General features: G+C 36.9%; 3 protein-coding genes and 2 long non-coding RNA genes across 7 annotated transcripts; 3 read left to right on the top strand and 2 right to left on the bottom strand.

The window, feature by feature from the left end:
• Positions 1 to 1,398: 1,398 nt before the first annotated feature.
• On the bottom strand, positions 1,399 to 6,443 carry LOC144215849 (uncharacterized). Of its 2 annotated transcripts, XM_077745022.1 has the most exons (10): positions 6,274 to 6,443; positions 5,071 to 5,818; positions 4,278 to 4,541; positions 4,095 to 4,212; positions 3,796 to 3,976; positions 3,595 to 3,609; positions 2,791 to 2,874; positions 2,425 to 2,495; positions 1,762 to 1,897; positions 1,399 to 1,691 (listed from the first exon to the last, which is right to left on the bottom strand). In XM_077745022.1, the coding sequence occupies exons 1-10, from the start codon at positions 6,349 to 6,351 to the stop codon at positions 1,668 to 1,670; spliced, it is 1,719 nt and encodes a 572-aa protein (XP_077601148.1). In that variant the 5' UTR covers positions 6,352 to 6,443; the 3' UTR covers positions 1,399 to 1,667. The 2 variants fall into 2 exon arrangements, with proteins under 2 accessions (XP_077601148.1, XP_077601151.1); XM_077745025.1 differs by lacking the exon at positions 3,595 to 3,609.
• LOC144215851 (uncharacterized) lies at positions 4,116 to 6,039 on the top strand. The gene is made up of 3 exons (XR_013330512.1): positions 4,116 to 4,234; positions 4,332 to 4,560; positions 5,089 to 6,039. It is a non-coding gene; the product is annotated as an uncharacterized LOC144215851 (long non-coding RNA).
• Positions 6,444 to 6,843: 400 nt separating the features above from the next.
• On the bottom strand, positions 6,844 to 9,721 carry LOC144215850 (UDP-xylose and UDP-N-acetylglucosamine transporter-like). The gene is made up of 10 exons (XM_077745026.1): positions 9,494 to 9,721; positions 8,971 to 9,084; positions 8,764 to 8,866; positions 8,636 to 8,685; positions 8,450 to 8,531; positions 8,254 to 8,314; positions 8,015 to 8,124; positions 7,812 to 7,887; positions 7,410 to 7,485; positions 6,844 to 7,312 (listed from the first exon to the last, which is right to left on the bottom strand). Exons 1-10 carry the CDS (start codon positions 9,568 to 9,570, stop codon positions 7,084 to 7,086), a joined length of 978 nt encoding a protein of 325 aa, XP_077601152.1. The 5' UTR covers positions 9,571 to 9,721; the 3' UTR covers positions 6,844 to 7,083.
• Positions 9,722 to 10,049: 328 nt separating this feature from the next.
• Positions 10,050 to 14,948, top strand: LOC144215618 (vesicle transport protein GOT1B). Of its 2 annotated transcripts, XM_077744669.1 has the most exons (6): positions 10,050 to 10,219; positions 10,959 to 11,050; positions 11,118 to 11,296; positions 11,376 to 11,457; positions 11,630 to 11,662; positions 14,763 to 14,948. In XM_077744669.1, the coding sequence occupies exons 1-6, from the start codon at positions 10,195 to 10,197 to the stop codon at positions 14,766 to 14,768; spliced, it is 417 nt and encodes a 138-aa protein (XP_077600795.1). In that variant the 5' UTR covers positions 10,050 to 10,194; the 3' UTR covers positions 14,769 to 14,948. The 2 variants fall into 2 exon arrangements, with proteins under 2 accessions (XP_077600795.1, XP_077600794.1); XM_077744668.1 differs by lacking the exon at positions 14,763 to 14,948 and having other exon boundaries at positions 11,630 to 12,557.
• A 217-nt stretch (positions 14,949 to 15,165) lies between these two features.
• On the top strand, positions 15,166 to 16,673 carry LOC144215838 (uncharacterized). The gene is made up of 5 exons (XR_013330509.1): positions 15,166 to 15,332; positions 15,962 to 16,028; positions 16,103 to 16,148; positions 16,339 to 16,425; positions 16,493 to 16,673. It is a non-coding gene; the product is annotated as an uncharacterized LOC144215838 (long non-coding RNA).
• Positions 16,674 to 17,153: the final 480 nt, after the last annotated feature.

Genomic DNA, 17,153 nt, shown 5'->3' with positions numbered 1-17,153 from the left:
TGTCTTGTGTCTGTCTTGTTACTGCAACCAAGAAATGTCTTCAAGACAGGATGAAATAAAGTTCTAATCTAATCTAAAGTACACTTGTGATAGGTTAATTTTAGTGTACTTGTATGTACGCATGATGATTTTTTGTTTTAGCATTCCCACCACACACAACAGTAGAAAGTGAAGAACTAATTTAAGGTATTTCTAGGAACCTCAATCCAGGTACTATAGTATATGCATAGAGATTACATGCGCTGAACTTTAGCCTCCAAGGGTCCAGGATGAGGAACATAGTGACTCACTCCCCACAGCCGCTTCCTGCGACTCCTTGGAACAAGAAAGGAGAAAGTCACGTTGTGGTCGTCTGACTCAGCGTGCGGGAACGTACGACCGGGAAGTGCCCGATCGTGAACGTGAGCGAGGCCTCGAGAGGAGGCGGGACGTGCGGGACGCCAGGGCCTCTCGGCACCGCGCCTGGAGACCTTCCACAACCTCGTTTTAGAGTCATGGCTAAAGAATGCCAAAGAATGTCGGGTGAGATGCCTTCACTGTGAGTCGGGCCTTTTTCACCTGTTGTCAACACGTGGATCGTATTTCCATTTTTCTTTTCTCTAGGGAATTTCCCGATTTTTCCACACCACTCTTTGAATTGAATTGGATGCTTTTATTGTCATTATACAAGTAGAATGAGGACCTTTTTTTGAGAATTATTTTGACGTTGATGTACAATGTTTATTGGTTTTGTAGGTATTTTTTAACATTTCTTGGGAGTTCTCCAAGGATCATATTTAGATCCATTGTTTTTTTTTCTAATGTTATATACAATACATTTACCTTTTAAATGCTTTTCATTGGAAACTATGAAGATGCTAGACATCCAATTTATTTGAACACCAAGTCCAAGAGGACAGAACATCTAGTACCGCCATTGGCTGACTACGAGTGTCCTCTAAGAGAGGGAGAAAAAATAAAAAGGCAATTTTATATGAAAAAACATGTTTTGCATCAGGTTTTTTGGTCTGTACTCTGAAGTGGAAATACCCATAATCCTGATAGCTGGCGACCAGTCTCAGAAGTAATCCACCTTTATCCTTAAAGTCAACTGAGATAGGCTCTATCACCCTCAAGAGGACAAGCGACATTGAAAACGAATCCATATTTTGTTTCCCTTCTTAATATTCTCTGTATTATGCATTTGTATGACCGTGTTTTTATTGCACTGTTTAATTTGAGGTTTGTTCCCTTATGAAATAGCCATAAAACTAGTTTTAATCATTCTTTAACAAACGTGTGAACTTTGTTTTTCTAGTATACACACAAATAATCGAAATTAGGATACTAGACAATACAGCAAATTAATAAATTGAACATTTAGTCGTTAGTTCCCAAAAAATCCTGAAAGCAATACAATTGTCTTGTGAAACAGTTTATTGAGACCAGTCCCATTTTCAAGGCACATGTTGCATGAGATACACAAATTATGTCGAAGAAGTTCTACAGATGAATATCAAGTACTTGTGAAATGAAATACTAAGCTATTAAAATACCTTCCTCACATAGGTTGGGCACAATTGGGCAGCACGTTGCATTTTGTGTAATAAAGGAAACTAAAAAGTGTGACATGGTCATGAATGGTCCCTAACTCCAAGATGTAGTACCCTTAATAATAACGATGATTTTTAACCTGCAGTGCTCGGTTGACTCTGTAGAAGAAAGAAAAAATGGTTATGGTAATTCTTTGGAAATAAATGTTGAATGGCAGATTATTCCTACTTTCTTAGCTTGCTCCACACACTGCATGTATGCAGATGCAATTCTGGAGCAGGACAGACTTTTTCCTGGATTCTCTTGGTAACATTTCATCACTTGACTCTGCATATCTCCACAAACTGGCTGGATGTTGAAGCGCCTAAGAAAAAGGATTTGATTGAAATATACTACAGATCTCCACATCTACGAAAGTAGGGGTCGGGAATGTTTTTGACAGAGAGAGCCATAAACAATTTATATTTGTGTTATGTTATTTCTTGGGAGCCATTATTAGAATTGAAAATAAAGGAAAAATACATGAAAATGTTGGATTTTTTTGTCATTTTTTTATTTTCTGAGTTTATGGGTGTGATAAAAAATGTACTTCCGATATGTTCATCTGAGTGTGCACCCATGGAAAGAGCCACATTTGGCTCGTAAGCCACATAGAGCCATAGGTTCCCTAACCCTGTTATAAAGTGATGGTCATTTTTCTGAATGAGAAGAGGCGCTAAAGACTAAATACTAAGTGAAAAGTGTGATTTCATCACTTAAAATATGATTTCAATCTAGGAAAGGGTGATATTTTTTTTCCAATTGGGCTCTCTATTTTGTAATTTTGTGCATAATGTTATGTAGAAAAGTACACCAATATCTGGAAACGTGTATTACTGAATGGATCCTCACATAAATCGCCGGTGTGCGTCCTCTTTGCCTTTCTGGAAACTCTCAGCAGTCGCTTTGTAGAACTGGGTGCACTGAGAATATGAAACGTCACAATCAAAACAGAGTAAAATAACCAAATGAGAGACAATAAAACTTTAAAAGTGATGTAAAGTTTCAATTTATTTCCATGAGGAAACATATCTTTGAGTTATAAATACATTAAAATAAGAGCTTGCTCACGGAATGACAAAATTAGTCAGCCCAAGTACCAATGTATGTAATTTTTTTTCCGATTATGTGGCTGTAGTTGGCTGACTACAAAAATGATTACTAAGCCCTGGCGCCCTCGAGTGGCCAAATACGGATATTGCATTTCCAAAGACTTACCCTTGCTTCAAGTTTGGCAACGTGTTCTTTGTAGAGAGCGTCTCGTTCCTTGAGGGCTTTCTCCTTCTCCTCCAGTTGGTGAGCCTGCACCAGTCAAAATTAGTTGCTAAGTAAGTTAGTAGTAAGTAGTGACCATGGTAATAAAAATATAACAACCACTAAACTCAAGCAGTAGTAACTTGAAACAATCATGTTATATGGGAGACAAGCTTAACTAGCATCAAGCTAACGTATTCATGAAATGAGGTGAAATTAGTGATTAGTTGAACAGTTATGTGTTTAAACATACTTATTCTTCTTATTTTTCATTCATAAAGTTTAAAAGGTGAGCAATAAAGAGCCTGAAGTAATATGGAGACTAAGTGACCTTTGTGACAGGAGGAAAAGCTAGCTACCTAGCATTATGCTAACAAACTCGTGAGGTAAAATCACTGTGTGATTGTTTACAGTTGTTTTTTATTTAATTAATCCAATGTGTAGTTAGGGCTTTTAGAATAGTAAATGACCAATAACAAGCTTGAATTTAAATTGTATAGTTAATTCCTCAACAAACAGTTTTTAATTGTGAAAAACAAATGTCTAATTAATTCATTCCTAGCCAGCCCAGGTATGTTAGTATTTTTTTTAAAAATAAAACACAACCAATAACGGCAATAGACATCTGATCCGCTTTGACAGTCAAATTGGATTGTGCGTCTATTGTGCTGTCAATAGCAACCAAAGAACGATGGGGTGATCAGTTAGTTTGTACAGTCCAAGTTGAAATGAAATTCTAAGCACATTGTTGCTTCTCTACCATCCTACCTTCATCTCCATCCACTGAGACGGGAGCAGGGCGTAAGAGAGAAAAAAAGGAGATAAGACAGGACAAAAACTAAATCTTTGACTTGTGTCTGTGAAGATTGTGAATGAGGAATTTTGGAGTAATCCATTAAGGTAGAAACATGACAACCTGCGTTTCACTTGTGTGAATTATTTTAGACTGGTGTGTGTGTGTGGCCTTACGTAAAGCTGCATTGTCAGCCGCTCGTCTTCTGTCCTGTGGCGCTCCTTGGCGATGGCTTTGCTAATGTTGGCCGCCTGCTCCGGCTCGTCTGCCTTCAGTGCCGCTTTCACCCGCGCTGCCACTTCAGCCGCAGCCCATGATTCGGCTGCCGCGTGGGTCTCCGTCTGCATCGCTTCTAGCCTACAAAACAGGTACAAACACAAATACTAGTACCACCATTTGCTCTAAAAGAGTAATCTAACGCTATTGTTAACTTATTGTTCAATAATGTAGAATTTAAATATTTTCTTTTAATTACTGCAATTGTAGCTCTGCCCTCCTACGCTCCATCGCCCCCTGTAGCTCTCTTTCCATCTCTTCCTTGATTTTCTGCCTCAGGTCCTTCTCAATATCTTCCAGGTTCACCACCGAGGCAGCTTTTGGAACAAAATCACCTATGTAAGTAAAGCTGTTGTGAACTATAAGATGGTGGAATGCTCACCAGCCGCTGAGGGCCCCGCTGAGACAAACGCGCTGACTTCTTCCTCCACATCAGGGAACGGCAGCGTGGTGGCGGCCGGCTCCTGTGCAGGTGGTGGTGGAATACTTTTGCCGGTTTCCTCATGAGTTGGCGCCACCACAGCCAGGTCCACACCAGAACAAAGTGGTGGAGACTGTGGGTGTACAGGAGCCAGAAGAACGGACTCCAAATGTGATGGACAAGGTGGTGGAGTCAGAGGCTCAGCTGGATGGAGAAGAACGGAGTCTACAGGTGGAAAAAGACAGTGAGTACCCCTTGAGTTAAAGTTAAAACATAATGAAATGAAAACCGATCTAACAATAGAGTCACTGTTTTTGCTATGAAGCCTTAACAATCATTGGAAAACAACACAAGAAAATGTGGATCAAAATTTAGAACAAAGGAAGGAATAAAACAGCATTCATTTTGCTTAGCTATAGTCCAGATACACCTTTCTTTTACCCCAGCTGGCACCGGCACAATTGCTAACTACCAAATGGTAAAAAGCAGCTGGATTTCAGTGCCAAATTAGATTTCCACACAAAATGATTATTATTATAATTTTTTTTTGTCAGGGTAACCAAATGGTGATCGGACCTTATTAAGACTAGTGGAACGGATTTGAGAATTTACATATAAAGTACTGATCTACTTATGACATTCAAGTTAGAAAAAAGTTCTGGAACCAATTAATTTAGAAAGTACAGTTATGACTGTATCTTCAAATTGATTAAAGGCCAATGCCTAATCTCAAATCAAGACGTAGCAGGCTCACCTGAAGTTTGCACCACAGGAGGAGGAGGAAGCATACTTGGCTCAGATGGAGACTGGCAAATGGGTGCTACAGGTGGATGAATAGATGGAGCAAGCTGTGTTGTGTTTGAAGATTCAATATCGACTGTTGGAGTTGTAGCAGGTTTAGATGGGAGAACTGGCTCTACAGGAGGAGGTGAAGAAGGCTCTGCGGGAGGCACAAGAACGGGCATAACACATGGTGGATGAGGTGTAGAGAGTTCTGGTTGTACTGGTACTGTTTCCACAAGAGGAGGAGGCTTAGATGGAGGAGCTGGCTGGACAGGAGAAGGAGGTGAAATCGGTTCAGTTGGAGGTACAAGGACAGATGTTGTAGGTAGAGGAGGAGGTGAAGCAGGGACAACTGGATGTCCAGGATTTACAGGAGGAGGAGGAATTTTATTGGGCTCTGCTGGAGGTAGTAGGAAGGAGTCTACAGCTGGAGGAGGAGTGGGCTCAGTTGGAGGCGCGGGTGCATGTTCTTCGGGTGATATAGGGGAGTGAAAAGTGACACGAGAAGGAGGGCTTCCGGGTGCAGTAGTTGCTTCTTGAGGAGGAGGTGGTGGGCCAGTACTGAAACCAAGAGGAAAGGGCTGCTTCACAGAGGGAGACGGGATAATAGGCGTTGTCGTGGTGACAGAGGTGGAGTCAGCATGAAGTGGAAGATTCGGAGATGGTGACCAAGGATTGATCAGTTTCTGTCTCATTCGTTTGATGACTCTGTCTGACAACTGACAACACACATAAGGTGACAAGCGTTATTATTGCTACATTTCAAAATAAGTTGAACCAACTATACACGACAGTATTTTATGCACACAAGGAAAACTTTGTGACTCCTCCTACTTTTGAGTTTGATTAATAAGATGCACATGTATATTGCTAAATTTCGAGCAGATTTATTTTTCTCAATGTAAAAAGTACTATACCAATAAAGTGTTTTTTTAACATGGTTGCTGAAGTATTTATTTTCCAAGCCTAGTGTATGTAACTCCCTCTATAATTAGCTTCAACCCTGTACCCCAGTGTCCCTCCAGGGTCATACTGCTGAACAAAAAGCTATTTGAAGGAAATTAATAGCAATAACAATCGTTATCATACAGGTATGCATACCTCTCGATATATGTAAATGAAGATGAAGACGAATTGATGCTTAATGAACCAATTTATAAGGCTTCCAACTCACCCGAATGCCCTCCACCAAAGTGAGGCCTGCAAATTCTCCATCAGCAGGATGGAGATGACTCGGGCTGTTTCCACCCATGAAATAACAATTTGATCTCCACGAATCTTGTTTTGAAAATCCAAACACTTGGCACGTCCAAAAATCCAAATCAAGCAAAAATATCCGCCCTGTCTCCCCATGCAGCTGAGAAAGAGTAATGTCAGTTCCCATTGGTTGGTAAAAAACGTAACTTAACCTCGTGCTTTCTCATTGGTGCTCAAACCATTGCGCCCGGAAGATAACTTTGTGTACATAGTAATTTGAAAGAGGAGTCCCATTGGCTAAGGACTCATGCCAATCAAACTTGTGCCTTCTGATTGGTCTTTAGTTCTTCCGCCTGAAGTGTATAAGAACATCGTGTCCTGAAGTCCTTTTGCTTCAAATCAATTTATTTAGAGTTGTTATCAAAACAAACAAAAATACACCAATATATATATTTTCAAATATATACATACATACACATGCGCGCGCACGCACATGCGCACGCACATGCACACGCACATGCACACGCACATGCACACCCATTCAATCGCTGCATTGATTTATATGTTATCAAAACAAACCAATGATCCTAATGACTACTGGGCATTTTTCTGTTTTATCACTGTCAGCAGTGGAAAGTACACATTTTAAAATGTACAGAATAAAAGTAAACAGTGGTCAAAAAATAAATACTCAAGTACATCTGTCTGAGAAATCTACTTAAGTACATTAGAATTACCACCATATAGTGGCTAGTCTAGAATCTAAAATTGTCCACAGCAGCCATGATCACTCAGCCTTCTTCTTTGCCCCAGTGATGCCGCTCAAGACTTCAGTGTAGATTAGCGTGCCCATGAAAACCACAGCAGTGCCCACCCAATGCCACGGAGTGAAGGGATTTTGGAAGTATAGGATGGAGAAGATAAGGCTCAGGAATTTCCTCAGAGTCACCACCAGAGTGACGGTGAGTGAGGCACATTCGGTGGTCAGGATGAACACTCCACGGATGCATACGTACCTTAGGGGTGGTTGGTTAAGGAAAATAGAGTGAGGAAAAGAAAGACAAAACCAATATTTGCATTTGCATAAAGAAACCTGAGAACATAAAAGGATACTGTGTGATGACGTTGACAAAGAGGTAGAGCCACATAATCGGAACGTTCATTTGAATGACAGGAATGAGCACGGGGGCTGGTGAGCACGGGGGCTGGAAAATAAATTGTGATCATTTTCTTTTTCACAGGTCACATTACAGTCATTGTAGTTCAGTGCATTTACAGCAATATTTTTGCTGATAAATGTTGTGCTACGTGTGTCAATGCATTTGTTTTGAAGGGCTATTTTTTTCTTGTGTAATGGTCTCTTTAGTGCAGAATTTGACTACACATTTAACAAATCCAAATTATGATTCTCCCCATATTTTCATTTAGGTCAGAGGTTTCAGACCTGACAGCAATCCATTTTTTTTATCTCTGTGGGGCTGAAATTTTATGATCCTGTCCACAAATGTGACTCACTGCTATGACTGAAGTGGATGCAGTGGTTGTAGATGTCTGTGGAGAGGAGCAGGAATCCCGGCAGTGGAAGGAAATGCTGCAAGGGAAAAACAAAAGAGACTGGAATTAAGATAAACCCAATAGGGATTGTATTGTCCCTCAAAACAAACTGAAAAAAACATACCGGTAACATAGCTGTATCCAAAATTTGACAAACTACTCACGTTATAAAATAGAGCCTCTTTGGAGTGTTTTCCAAACTTCTTGTACAAGGTCTCCTGGAAAATTCCCATTCGTGCTGACATGAGCAGAGCAAACGTCAACATGGCAATTCCTGAAAAGACAATGAAGATTTTTTTTTGCCAAGTGGCATAAACAACAGTCAACAAAGTACTGTGGAACCTTGTGTTACGAGTATCCTAGTTTACAATTTTTTGCAGTTATCAGTGGCTTGTTTACTTACCTATAAGCCAGCGCATGAAGGCATAAAATCCTTGCTCTTCTGAACCCTCGTTAGCCATATTCTGCAAAAATAAACAGCCCATATTTCTGCGATTCATATATATATTTCTTTTTTTTTTTTTTACACAAGACTCCAAATGATCACTTAAATTTGCATTCGATGGAACTTTGCAGTGTAAACTGAGCAACTGTCTCACCACTTGCTTTGCTGACATGATAGTGCAGATGAAGATGCCAGCAGAAACTAAAGCAATGGACAAATATTTGCTGGGTGGATACCTGCCAAAAGACCAAAAGACAGAGTACTAAGTCAAGTAGCTTGATTAGAGCTCGGAGAGATATTTGGTAGGGAGTAAGAGGGACAAAGATTAAGTGATGCGGACCGTTTCTTCAAGATGATAATACCCAGGATCATGTTGGCAATGAGAGATCCCTGCAAAACCACAACACATCACACAATATTGGCACTTCAAGGTAGCGTATTATGAGAACCTAAATCTATTTATCTTACCGATCTGAAGATCATGTGTAGTGGCATGGCGATGTTGAAGTTGAGAGCGTAGTTGTTGACCACGCTGACCGTGAAGAACATGCTCACCATGATCACATAGTTCCTTTAAGGAAATATGACAATACAATTAGGACGCAAACCACATTATGATCCAAAATTGATGTTCAATAGTCATTTCAATTAAATTTAATGTTTTAAATAGCTTACTTGATGGCGATGACAGGCTTCTTGGTACCAAACCGTGTTTCAAAAATGAATCCCTCCAATGCAATGAAAACAAACTGTGCAAATGTGACAATGTTGCCAGATCCTGGGAATTCTCTGAAGACACCAAAATAGATTAAACATTAAAAAAAAAGCTTTTGCATAAGATGACAATAATAAGAGAATATTTTCATTAGGAATTTTAAACTTCCAAGGATTTGTATGTAATGATATGTAATGTAAATGAATCTCAATCAAAATAACTGGCAATTAATTTGATTATCGATGACGTTCGGCAATGGTTATTTAATGTTGAATCAATTATCCTATGATACAGCCCATTTTCTTTTCTAATTACATAAATTGAATCAAGAGCTTGTTGATAAAAGAAATCCAACTCTTAAATCGAGGTACTACTTGCATTATATATGGAATCGATCCTTTCAATAATGTGCTGCATTGCATAAACCATCTAAAGTGCAAGAAGTCCTAACTTGCCATGCAAGTATGTTTGCGTGTCACTAACCTGACAAGCAGCTCCAGGGTGACCACATTGCTACAACACCCAATAAACACAAGAATAATGGCAAAAACAGTACCCATGGCGGTCCGATTGCACGGGTCAATAGCAAGCTTTAAAAGTGACGGGTTAATAAAGTCATGATCATTGACAAGCTCGCATTTGACTCCACTTTAGCGGTTGCCAGATTCCTTTTAAATATTCTACTGAACACGTCAAGGAATACGCGTTTCCGGGTCCACCAATGCTTAAGGGAGTTGTAGTCCCCTTTTCCACCCAATGATATATTTTTGTGGGGCAAATTTCTGGTCATTTATGATACTTTAAAATGTCGTCATGTCTGTAAAAAAAAGTCTAAATATTGGGGAGAACAGTAAAAAAAATGTTGCAAAAAATTATATTTGTTTTAAACTGCGCATTCTGTTTGGCTAAGACATTCACTCTGTTTGTGCATGTGGGATTTCTCTATAGAAATTACATTTATGGAAATAAATGTGAAATTTGCATTGAGTTTGTCCAAAATAGACGATCTTTGGACACGAGGACGTGGCGTCACGGAACGCGTCGTCTCGTTCGCTTGCAGCTAGCTTCTCTCTAACCAATGCCCGAGGAATCAACAGTTTAATCCCCGCCAACGTCAAGTAGCCACGGGCTTGAATTTGCCTGGAGCCTCTTTAACTAAAATACACACGCCAGCCGTGGCCATCATGATTTCGCTCACAGACTCGCAAAGTAAGAGTAGTGGCTTTCGCGCTTCTTTGTTTTTGTATTTTTGCGTGGAAGCCGGTTAGCCCTGCATTAGTGTATAGTTTACTGAAACGCCATTGGCTGAAAGGCTCGTGACATCACTGAAAACGCGGAAGTAAACGATGCTGTGCTATGAATTTTACATATTTAACAAATATATATCGGTATATTTGGGATTTTTATTCGCTGGTTTGAGGAGAAAATGTTTGTTTTGTTTAAAAGAAATTCTTAGATAATTTATGTTTGTTTTGTTATTTGTTTTAGTACTCTTTTTATATTCTTTATAATATTTTATTCACAAAAAATATTGATTGTCAGGGGTTTGTCGCAGACAACTGGTTAGGGTGAAGTGGCAGTTTTTCTTTTTTTAAAAATTAATATTATATATGTATCGTTTTTTTAAACGAGTGTTTCAGGGGTGCTGCAGCATTTTTTGTAAATATTTGAAGGTTGAAAAAAGGGTAAAACCTTATTATAAAGATGTTTAGTTTAAGCTATTCATTTGACAAATACCGTGGAGGTTTAGTGTAAAACTGGCTGATGAATTAAACAGGAGTTATTTTCATGCAAATCATATCATTTTGGTTAAAATAGTCCTCTTAGCTTAATGCTAAGATATAATGGGCGAATAAAAATAGTATTGATGTGGTATGTCTACGTTGGTCAATGTTACACATAATTTGTTATGTCCTTTCATGAACATATTGTCACTGTTTTCTTGCAGAAATCGGAATGGGGCTGACCGGATTTGGGGTGTTTTTCCTGATTTTTGGAATGATGCTCTTTTTTGATAAAGCTCTTTTGGCCATTGGAAATGTAAGTTAATCTGAAAGTTCCCAATTCATACAGCAGCTTCCTCATCTTCTACTTTTGCCTTCTTCAGATTCTCTTCGTCGCGGGTTTGTCTTTTGTCATCGGTCTCGAGCGAACATTCCGATTCTTCTTCCAGCGACACAAAGCCAAAGCCACCAGCTTCTTCCTGGGAGGAGTGTTTGTCGTATTGATCGGCTGGCCCATCATTGGCGTGGTTCTTGAGATTTACGGCTTCTTCCTTTTATTTCGGTCAATTTTAAACACTGACAAGATTTTCATCTATTTCCACGTACACTCTTCTCAGACTTTGCTTCTCTGATTCTGACAGGGGATTCTTCCCGGTGGCTGTGGGTTTTATCCGACGAATCCCGGTGCTCGGCTCTCTGCTCAGTTTACCAGGGATCAGGACTGTAGGTATCCCGGGCTACATAAAACTAACCTTGTCACTTTGTATATAAAATACGAGTTAAGTGAGACCCTATGGCTGCCCATCACTGATAGACCCTCGCTCCAAACTCCTTTTTCCAAGACACGTCCCCATCAAAACATCTTTATTGACCTTTGTCCCTTTTTCTCTTTCAGTTGGTGGATAAAATTGGTGAGAGCAACAACATGGTATGACATCAGAAAATGCATTTTTGTGCTACTATTTATCTCGATATTGCCAAACTGTGACTGATCCTGCACATCCTAAAACATTCCTCATTTTTAAATACGTAAGAAAACATTTTGCTTGTTTTTTTTCTTTCTGGACTTAACCTAGATAGGGCACCAGGATTGATCCGTACAAAATTCTAGAAAGTTTCCCCCGAAAAGCATTGCTTTTTCTTTCTTATCTTTTCCTTAAGCTGCATTTTCCATGGATAGTATTCATATATAGTATTAAATAGTATTAATATGGGTGTGTCCTGCACATTATTTATGACAACTTGCAAAATTAAGAAAATGTGTTACATACTTCTCTTCATTGTGACGGAATACAATGAACTTTTGTATTTACGGTTTGGGACCTAAATTCATTTAGTGACAGATTTTATTTACAATAATTATTTTCTTTTTCATTCCATTTTTGTATCTTTAAGCCTAGTTCTTAGTGGTAGTTTTTTTTTTAGCATTTATTTAGAACGTTGCAACCATGATGTTTAAAGTTACAAATGTATATACTGTATACATATTACCATGACATTACCACTCTGTTGGTTAAAAAATGGGGAATATCCCAGACAAAAATCAAGTATCGTCTTCCGAAACTGTTTATTAACACCAAAAAGTAAGTGCCTGAATACAGGACATGTGTTATGTATGGGTCCAAAAGAAATGAAACTTTGAAAGAGTGATCTTTATTTTACATATAATACACGAGTGCATCATGTAAGATGAGAAATGACTGTACCAATATTTGTTTATATTTTCTTATTGGACAGTGAGAAAAATGTTATGCTGTTGTTGAAATACTGTACATGTCTTCAGATTGCAGTCGTATGATACAATGATGACAATGTTACTGTTACTCTTCTAAAATAAAGTATGTCTTTTGTTTTAGAAATATCTGTTCTGTATTTTTAATAATATAATTTCTTCCTTTCTGTGTGAAATATGGCGGAATTCAAGTAACCTTTTAGTGTATGTCTAGTATATATATATATATATATATATATATATATATATATATATATATATATATATATATATATATATATATATATATATATATATATATATATATATATATATATATATATATATATATATATATATATATATATATATATATATATATATATATATATATATATATATATATATATAGAGATAGAGATAGAGATAGAGATAGAGATAGAGATAGAGATAGAGATAGAGATAGAGATAGAGATAGAGATAGAGATAGAGATAGAGATAGAGAAAGAGATAGAGATAGAGATAGAGATAGAGATAGAGATAGAGATAGAGATAGAGATAGAGATAGAGATAGAGATAGAGATAGAGATAGAGATAGAGATAGAGATAGAGATAGAGATAGAGATAGAGATAGAGATAGAGATAGAGATAGAGATAGAGATAGAGATAGAGATAGAGATAGAGATAGAGATAGAGATAGAGATAGAGATAGAGATAGAGATAGAGATAGAGATAGAGATAGAGATAGAGATCTCTATCTCTATCTCTATCTCTATCTCTATCTCTATCTCTATCTCTATCTCTATCTCTATCTCTATCTCTATCTCTATCTCTATCTCTATCTCTATCTCTATCTCTATCTCTATCTCTATCTCTATCTCTATCTCTATCTCTATCTCTATCTCTATCTCTATCTCTATCTCTATCTCTATCTCTATCTCTATCTCTATCTCTATCTCTATCTCTATCTCTATCTCTATCTCTATCTCTATCTCTATCTCTATCTCTATCTCTATCTCTATCTCTATCTCTATCTCTATCTCTATCTCTATCTCTATCTCTATCTCTATCTCTATCTCTATCTCTATCTCTATCTCTATCTCTATCTCTATCTCTATCTCTATCTCTATCTCTATCTCTATCTCTATCTCTATCTCTATCTCTATCTCTATCTCTATCTCTATCTCTATCTCTATCTCTATCTCTATCTCTATCTCTATCTCTATCTCTATCTCTATCTCTATCTCTATCTCTATCTCTATCTCTATCTCTATCTCTATCTCTATCTCTATCTCTATCTCTATCTCTATCTCTATCTCTATCTCTATCTCTATCTCTATCTCTATCTCTATCTCTATCTCTATCTCTATCTCTATCTCTATCTCTATCTCTATCTCTATCTCTATCTCTATCTCTATCTCTATCTCTATCTCTATCTCTATCTCTATCTCTATCTCTATCTCTATCTCTATCTCTATCTCTATCTCTATCTCTATCTCTATCTCTATCTCTATCTCTATCTCTATCTCTATCTCTATCTCTATCTCTATCTCTATCTCTATCTCTATCTCTATCTCTATCTCTATCTCTATCTCTATCTCTATCTCTATCTCTATCTCTATCTCTATCTCTATCTCTATCTCTATCTCTATCTCTATCTCTATCTCTATCTCTATCTCTATCTCTATCTCTATCTCTATCTCTATCTCTATCTCTATCTCTATCTCTATCTCTATCTCTATCTCTATCTCTATCTCTATCTCTATCTCTATCTCTATCTCTATCTCTATCTCTATCTCTATCTCTATCTCTATCTCTATCTCTATCTCTATCTCTATCTCTATCTCTATCTCTATCTCTATCTCTATCTCTATCTCTATCTCTATCTCTATCTCTATCTCTATCTCTATCTCTATCTCTATCTCTATCTCTATCTCTATCTCTATCTCTATCTCTATCTCTATCTCTATCTCTATCTCTCTATATATATATATATATATATATATATATATATATATATATATATATATATATATATATATATATATATATATATATATATATATATATATATATATATATATATATATATATATATATATATATATATATATATATATATATATATATATATATATATATATATATATATATATATATATATATATATATATATATATATATATATATATATATATATATATATATATATATATACAGTAGAAAAAACATGAGACTGGTTTTATAATGTAAGTGTCCTAGCATTTTGTGTTTTCCTGTGTCTCTCCTAAAACAAATCCATTTTTTTATTTCCTAGGACTGAAGTCATTTGAGCTGAAGTCACCGACTGATCCATTTTGTGGTTAAACTCATCTTAATGTGTGTGACTCACAAAAGCAAGGTACACTAATGAAGCTCTAAATGAGAGGAATTATATAGTCATCGTTCAGAAATATCCCGGTCGTCATCACAGAAATTGTTGTCTGCATTGTCTAATTGACGAGAACAAACAGATGGAGACAAACACAGCTTTTAATTCATCTTTCTATTTTAAATGTCCCTTAATAGCTGTCATTTGGTCAAATGTTGAGAAAAAACAACATTTTTTTTTAAATCCAGCAAATAAATGTGAAAAGTTGACAGGAACTCAATAAGGTTAGTAAGTATTTGGACTATATTCCTTCTTGACCTCCCCATAGACCTCACAAATGTGTGTGATTAATGTGGTAGGTCAGTTTTCACAGCTTTTGTCAAACATGTCAGCAACTGTCCAGTTGTGACGTCAGCGCCTTAAATTTGCCTTCATAAACGCAAATTGGCTGCTCTTCTTCATTTTGACGAGCAGCGAGCAAGAGGGAGAGTGCAAGTACTAGATCATTACATACAGGTAAGATTTTTTTTCATATAGATATACTTGTTGCTGTTATTTTACCTGTTTATTTTTTTTGCAAAACCAACCGCTCGTGTTATGATGAGGAAAATTAAACCAATTTCCTTGTTACTGTTTTGTCGAAATGTCAACTTTATATGAACATGTTTGCATTTTAAGTCTTAATGAATTACAAAAGCAAGCAAAGCTGCTTTTATTCTATTATTTTAACATTTACCCTTGCAGATATTTGCATTTATGCTTGAGATAAATATTGTATATATTTATATATATAATATATTTTCAATTAAAAAAATATAACACTATAAAAAATGAAATATTCAATAATAGATCAATTTAAATATTCACTACAAATGTCTATATTCATGTCTCCCCCAATATTTTGATGATAGCTTCAATTATACAAAATATACAAATTAAGGAAGTACTTCAAATATAACACAAAAAAATTAAAAATAAAAGATATTTCCATCTAGAAGGTAGGTTGGAATTATCCTCATATAAAGAAAATGTTTCCCATCTGGTAACTATCAGCTAAATCCATAATTTTCAAATCTACTGTTAAATAGTTGCTACAATTTTCTTATTTTGGTGTTTTTTTATCACTGTCCAAACGTGTATTTCAGCAAGATGTCTTTAATAGCGGTGTTACTGATAGTGATGTTGGCGTCTCAGTGCTGTGGCGCACATCAGGTACGAGAACATAAAGTACACAACATTGATATCATATAATGGCATTTATTAAATGTGTATTTTCTCATTTTCAGCGACGGAACTGGACACCACAAGCCATTTTATACCTCACAGGCACACGTAAGAAAAAACAAATGACACCTTCTTCTATATAGGGTTGAATTTGGAATGATCATCTTTTCTTAATAATTTAGCCATGTTTGCTTTTGGGCTCTGTTACTAATTGTTTCTGAATTAGCACCAAATATAGCACAAAAGCAGAATAACTCTATTGGAGATTGGTGTAGTCATTTTATTCTTATTTGTACAGAGACTCCCAAACCACATGACAGACCCCTGCTGACATCCTTAGTGTCCTCTTTTTATGGGAAACTCTTACAGCAAAGGATGAGTAAAGGTAAAAATGTGGCCCTGCACTGCCAAAAAGTACATGTTAAGTTTTTAATCATGTGTCTCTCCAACAGGAATAAACAAGCGACTGGATAATGCAAATAAATATGAACTGCCTTTGGAATAGTTTGTTCTTTGGAATTTCCTGATTTACTGAATGGCACCTTCTTCAGTGTTTGTGAACTTGTAAAAAAAAAATGTAAATAAATTGAAAAAAATCATTCAAATATAAATTCTGCTTCTGTTCAACTTTGATAGCTCGATAAGGCAAAATTAGAAAGTAACAACGTGTAAATAGTTACTTCCCACCTCTGGTTTAAATGTTACAATCTAACACTTTTGTCACGATGTGTTATAACCAAAGCCCAACGGCGACTATTTAGTTGTTAGCGGTATGTCGTGATCAACATGGAATGGGGTCTGTCCCTCGCACGATGCAAACATGATTGATTGGACATGGCAACCAGAATTGTATTGAAATCGCGAAGACTTTTCCGTGTCAGTGTAGTTGGTAATTAGGCCCTTAAGAAAACAACACACACATACAAACATTATGGGCAATTTTGACTGTCCAATCAGCCGACCCTGAATGTGGGAGGAAACCGGAATACCCGCAGAAAACCCACACAGGCCAGAGGACAACATGCAAACTCTTAACAGAAGAACCGACCTGGATTTGAACCCAGGACCCCAAAACTGGGAGGCCAACTCCACTAATCCATTGGTTGTCAACCT

Source organism: Stigmatopora nigra, chromosome 22, assembly GCF_051989575.1.
Source record: "Stigmatopora nigra isolate UIUO_SnigA chromosome 22, RoL_Snig_1.1, whole genome shotgun sequence".
NCBI lineage: Eukaryota > Metazoa > Chordata > Actinopteri > Syngnathiformes > Syngnathidae > Stigmatopora > Stigmatopora nigra.
This window is presented reverse-complemented; position numbering and strand designations above follow the sequence as displayed.